This window comes from Hyla sarda, chromosome 7 (assembly GCF_029499605.1).
Source record: "Hyla sarda isolate aHylSar1 chromosome 7, aHylSar1.hap1, whole genome shotgun sequence".
NCBI classification, from domain to species: domain Eukaryota; kingdom Metazoa; phylum Chordata; class Amphibia; order Anura; family Hylidae; genus Hyla; species Hyla sarda.
This window is the reverse complement of record NC_079195.1, coordinates 104,586,308-104,592,766: the sequence shown is the minus strand read 5'-3', so window position 1 is coordinate 104,592,766 and position 6,459 is coordinate 104,586,308. Positions and strand designations below refer to the sequence as shown.

At 40.8% G+C, this 6,459-nt stretch overlaps 1 protein-coding gene across 1 annotated transcript; it reads left to right on the top strand.

Annotated features, from left to right (window-relative positions):
- Positions 1–3,941: 3,941 nt before the first annotated feature.
- ATOH7 (atonal bHLH transcription factor 7) lies at positions 3,942–5,029 on the top strand. Its single transcript, XM_056530244.1, has one exon. It carries the CDS (start codon positions 4,118–4,120, stop codon positions 4,541–4,543), a length of 426 nt encoding a protein of 141 aa, XP_056386219.1. The 5' UTR covers positions 3,942–4,117; the 3' UTR covers positions 4,544–5,029.
- The last annotated feature ends 1,430 nt before the right edge of the window (positions 5,030–6,459 follow it).

Genomic DNA, 6,459 nt, shown 5'->3' with positions numbered 1-6,459 from the left:
TATCCCACTTTCTCTTCCTTGGTTGCTTTGATTGCGGCTCTCACAAAAAAGGGATCTAATCCTAAGTCTTGGCCTCATGAGGGCGAACAGGCCTTCTCCCGTTTAAAGTCTGCATTTGCCTCTGCTCCCATGCTTTCAAGACCTTATCCAGAGAGGCCTTTTGCTTTGGAGGTTGATCCCTCATCTGTTGGAGCCGGTGCTGTCCTTACAAAGAAAAACGCCAAGGGCAAGATTGTAACTTGTGGGTTCTTTTCCAAGACCTTCTCTCCTGCTGAGAGTAATTACTCCATTGGAGATCGAGAACTCCTCACCATTAAGCTTGTTTTGGAGGAATGGCGACATATATTGAAAGGATCATCTAAACCGGTCAGCATCTACTCCGACCATAAGAATCTTCTGTACCTACAGTCCGCTCAGTGTTTGAACCCCAGCCAGGCAAGGTGGTCTTTGTTCTTTTCTAGGTTCAACTTCTTCATTCACTTCCGTCCAGCTGACAAGAACATCAGGGCTGATGCTCTCTCCAGGTCCTCTGACATCATAGGTTTGGACTCCACACCAAGGCGTTTTATTCCTCCTGATTGCTTGATTTCTGCCACTCCAGCTGTTATTCAGCAAGTTCCTTCTGGAAAATCCTTTGTGCCAACCAGATTGAGATGCAAAGTACTGAAATGGGGTCATTCTTCTTTGACGGATGGTCATCCTGGAGTATGTAAGACTCTACTTCTTATCTCTTGGCACTTCTGGTGGCCGCACCTTGAACATAATGTTTCTGATTTTGTCCGTTACTGGGATACTTATGCCCGTGACAAAACTCCTCGGCAGAGATCTGCTGGACCCCAACAGCCTTTACCCATTCCGGAGACTCCTTGGTCTCACATCGCTATGGATTTTATCACTGATCTGCCACCATCTTGTAATAACACCATCATTTTGGTCGTGGTGGATCAGTTTTCCAAGATGGCTTATTTCATCCCTCTACCTGGTCTTCCATCCACCGCACAGCTGGCGAAGTACTTCCTGCTACATATCTTTCGTCTTCATGGACTTCCACAGCATATCGTTTCAGATCGTGGAGTGCAGTTTGTTTCTAAGTTCTGACGAGGTCTTTGTACCCGTCTTGACGTCAATTTGGACTTCTCATCTGCATACCACCCTCAGTCCAACGGACAGGTGGAGAGGGTTAATCAAATTCTTTAGGCTTATCTTCGTCATTTTGTTTCAGCTCGCCAAGATGATTGGGTCGAACTTCTTCCCTGGGCTGAATTCTGAGTCCACAAAATCGTCTCCCTTTTTGTTGTCTACGGACTCCATCTCCGTTCTCCTCTTCCACTTGCAGTTTCCTCCAGTCAGCCAGCTGTTGATGAGCCTGTCCAAAACTTCTCCACCATCTGGCAACAAACTTAACAGTCATTATCCTCCATCCATCTCTCCTGGTGAAATGGTTTGACTTTCATCCAAATACATTCGCTTCAAGGTTCCCTGCTACAAGCTTGGTCCTTGCTATCTTGGTCCCTTCCAGGTTTTGCAAAAAATTTATCCAGTCTCCTACAAACTCTGTCTGCCTGCTACGTTGCGTATTCCCAATTCCTTCCACGTCTCTCTCTTCAAGCCTCTTGTCATAAACCAGTTTTCTCAAAAGAATATTGTCCCCACACCAGTTTACGGCTCTTCTGACATCTACAAGGTTAAAGAGATTCTTGCCACAAAAACCGTCAGAGGTAAAAAAAAAATATTCTGGTGGACTGGGAGGGTTTCGGTCCTGAGGAGAGATCTTGGGAGCTAGAGGATAATGTTCTGGACCGTGACTTTCTCAAGAGTTTTTTGAACTGTAAAAGGTGGGGGAGACCAAAGGGGGGGGGGTACTGTTCTGTTCTGCACTCTGGCCGCAAACACTGGCCATTAGCGCATGGCCCCGTCAACCCCTGCTGCCAGCGGGCTGAGATTTACATCGTGGGACGCGCCCGCATGCGATTCCCAGCCCGTCACTTACCTAGTGCTCCTCCTGCCTCCTCCTCTGCTTCTCTGCTCCGACACGCATGTCCCTGTCCCCTTGGGCGCCAGAGCTCGGACATTTAAAGGGCTAGTATGCCCAATAATTAAGTGAACACCTGTGGCTCAGTTATAAGTTCCACCACCTCCCACACTCCCCTGCCGGATCTTTGTTGCCCTAGTGCCTGAGAGAAAACGTTCCTGAGAGTTGCCTTATTGTGTTTCTGACCCTAAGTTCTGTGACCTGACCTTGCTCCTTTGCAGCCTGCCGACTGACCTCCTGCTACATCCCTGACTACGAATCTGTGCCGCCTGCCCTTACCTTGTGCTATCCTGACCACAGGTTGCCATATCCTACCTGTGCCTCGTATCTCCTCAGCTGCCTGTGTGGTCGAGCCTTGCCAGGGGTAGCGACCTGGGTGCAGCCTGCCGCAGCAAGAACATCCCGTTTTGAGGCGGGCTCTGGTGAAAACCAGCGGCACATTAGACTCCGCTCCCTGGTACTGTCCGTGTGATCTGCTACCCAAGTCCAGCAGATCCACTACCACAAGTGTTCCTGTCTACTGAACCGTGTTACAGGAGCCACAGCACAGTCTCAGGTCTGGGAATAAATTAAACTTTTTCATCTACTACCGAGTGCAACATTTTGGCTCACCTTTATTAAGCCGCTTGAAGGCACCTATGCCAAAACATTACACTTTGTGGTGGATGAAATAAAGACATAAGTTAACTTAATTTATTCCCAACCTCAGACTGTGCTATAACTCCTTTCTTCTGGTGAGTCATATTCAAGCTTTCTAAGCTTGTTTATCCTACAAAGGACAGGTAAGTTTTAAAAATATTTATTATTATTATTATTGGTGTAAATAATGTCCATGAACGTTATGTATGAAAGTTCATGTACTGTTTCACTACTCTGTAGATCCATTTATTTTTTACTTTATAACAAACTTTCTTTAATCTAACTACACCTTTAGAATATTATGAGCCAATGATTCTAGGAAATTCAGATAAGCAATTCTGGTCTATTATAATTTCCTATTTTCTAAACCTAGATAAAAAAGCATTCATTATTAAAGGCTAGAATGTAAAATATGATTGATATTCTCATTTTATTGACAAACCTTGCACACAGAACAGCAAATAATCTGGATTGCTACTTGTAGCGTACAAGGCCTCAGAATCTGATTAATGACCTCAATTGAACATCTGTCTTGTTGGAGTCAATTATTTCTCAAGTGCATCTATTGTTGTGGGATTATGAAGCCTCATTTCACATGTTACATCTTCTCTGAGGGCTAATGATCTGTTTAGTAAACTCCAGTGTTTGGGAGTCCGACCAGTGACAATAGTCCTGATGTCTCAATTAAGACTGGAATGATTGCAAGACATGATAACTAATTCACTGTAAATATCTATATTTCCTGTGATATCACCAGAGCAGAAATCTATTACCGTGTACACCTTTAGTTTGTGTTTATACAGATAAAAAGTAACACATACACAGCAAAACAGACTTTAGCATTGCTATGCTATGATCATTATCATTATATAGTAAATGCAAGAGTCATGTGACCTGTGGGCTTTAATCAGTAGTATAGAACAATAGATTGAGAGGCCTGGACAGAATGTGCTTCATAGCTAAATTATTAGCTAATAATGCATATTCACTGACTGTGTTGTACCAGTAGCATCAGTACAGATGGCCAAGTCCTGCATGGGCAGCATCACATAAGCGTTCCAGCAGATACATGATGTATACTTACACGTTTGATATATTTCCCAGAATCCTAGCATATAGTTCCCAGGGTGGTAATGAGCTGGTATGGGAGCTTAGGGACGCCTGCCCACCTGCCACCATCTGTTTAGCCTTCTACATACTCTATATAAATGCTGGACTTTTGCAGACAGAATGTTAAAATTATTAATGAAGGTATTCAGTCCACTGTGAGTTTACTAAGCAGTAGCTGAAGCCTTATCAGTGAAGAGGACCTAGAAAATTCACATTTACCGGTGAGGCAAGGATTACTGTACACAAATATTGGAGGATCTACAGGATGTTCTAAGTCTTTTCTAGCTGTGCTGTTAATCTCTTACTTCAGTACAAGGATTCTGTTTGGGTGAAGATATGAAATCTGCCTCCATGCAAGACAGTGATTCCACTGATGATTTCCAGGCACAATGTACCCCAAAATGCCAACTCAAAAGTATTCCAGCAAGAGTGGAGGGGTTAACAAAGAGGAGACAGGCTGCAAATGCCAGGGAGAGGAGGAGGATGCAAGGACTAAACACAGCTTTTGATAGCCTAAGAAAAGTGGTTCCACAGTGGGGAGAGGACAAGAAGCTCTCTAAGTATGAAACTCTACAGATGGCTCTCAGTTACATCATGGCTCTGAACAGGATCCTTTCAGAGGAAGAGAGATACATAAATGGAGGAGACTGGTCTTCGCTTCATGGCTATGACCAATTCCACGAAGACCACTGTCAGAACTACCTTGGACTTGGGTCTCCAGATGCTTGTAATCACTTCCTAACAGAATCCTTTTCTCACTAAACCGATTTAAACTTATGTGTGACAGGATGAAAATGAGCTGTAAGTAGTATACAGTGATGCATAGGAGGAAAACCTCATGTTACAGGCAAGACTGAGAATAAATTGAGTCTTTCAGAATTGTTTCTTTTCCTAATAAACTTGTCTTAGAGATAAGTTGGAAACATTTATGTAAATGTTAAGATTTTAAGTCTTAAAATGTAATATATATTTCCTTTAAAGTTTGACGCAACCTATATTGTGATTTGTATTTTTGCATCAATTGTTTTGTAAAATTGCACTAACAATTTTAAGCAGTAGCACTGTAGGACTTTCTATCTAGGCTATGACTGCATTCATAGTAAGTTACAATGTAACAGCTGTTAAGGGATACAGTATTTGTTGCAATATGTCCCCCCAAGAATAACTGTAAATTCACATTCGCTATGAGCTTTCTTTTGCAATAAATGATGGTGTATCACTAGATTGTCTGATGTTCTGATACATTTGATTTTCTTTTTACTCTTGTGCACAAATAAAGATTTGGATACTTTACTCTTTGTCTCATTTTCTTTACACAAAAATGAAGCAATTAGTAAATTATAGGGTATTATTTAATGTGGATGAGTAAAGGAGTTTTATATATATTGAAGTGTGGTAAATTTGGCTTTTCTTAAAATAAATTGATAGATATGTTATTTTTTAACAGTCTTTTTAAAGACCTTTAATGTCGTAGTAACAGGACCACATTTAGATGTGGAGAGTTGTTTGTCTGGGTCCTCCCAATGAAGAACTTGGAGTTAACTGTTCCTTTGCTTTTCCTGCCATCTTTGCAGAGCTAGGTCTGAAGAAGCGTTCCTTCGGAAAAATAGCTATATAAACCGATATCCAATGGAACGTGTCTAATTTTTTTTTAAATCATGCAAAATTAAACACAAGAAGCCTGTGTTGCCTATGTGTCAAATTGGAGGTATATAGAATTACACTGCTGGCTGTAAAAGCCATAATATATCTTTATACAATTTGAGGTTGAACAGACCCACGATATGGAAGTGTGTATAATTTCTGACTCCTAAACATTGGAAAACCATTCTTTTGCAAGTAAGGGAAAAAAATCCTCAGTATCATGCATAGTATAACAGAATATAATATATAGATTACTGATGCTGTTTATTGTCTAATATATAGTATTTTATTTCATATCATGTACTGTACTGTGCATGCAAATGCATATGCTATACTGTAGCCTCCTTTTCCACTGCCATACATTATACAGGTAGATAATATAGTATAAGGGTTATATGCAGTATGGAACAAACACAGTACAACTATTGCAAAACATCAGATAGAAAAGAAAAGGGATAGCAGGCAATGCCTATCGTAGAAGGTATCAGCTGTGAGTTGCCTGTTTGTTAAATCAGTACTTTATCTACTTTTACTGTCTGTAGTGTTGCCTGCAGACCGTTGTTGAGGAACTGGTATCTGACTACAATTTGGTCACTGTATTATTGGACTTTTTTCTGAATATTTTTCTGTATATTTTCTGAATATTTTTTATTTAGTTACTATACAGTAGTAATAGTTCATCATGTAATAGTAATATGTAGTCTTTTTATGACAGAACAAAAAGTTTAGCTTTGTTGGTATATGTGTTGGTACTGTTTTATGTACTATGGCCTGCCATCTACTATAAATGCATGTTACAGTAAAGCAGGGTATAAACTGTATTCCCCAAACAGACAGCAGAAATCAATAGTTATACATCACCACCACTCCTTTAAGGTTAGGTTAAAACATAGTATTAAAGTCAATATTTGGTCTCTATTTGAGCCCCAAACACAAACAAAGGTACAAATCTTTCCATTATGGTTTTTCTGTGTTTTGGATCCACTTCTGGTTTTGGCTTAAAAAAATGACCAAATTCTGGTCACTATTTTTAA

Bases quoted from the DNA above. Each gene is read 5' to 3' on its own strand.
- ATOH7 (XM_056530244.1), top strand. From the start codon at position 4,118: ATGAAATCTGCCTCCATGCAAGACAGTGATTCCACTGATGATTTCCAG.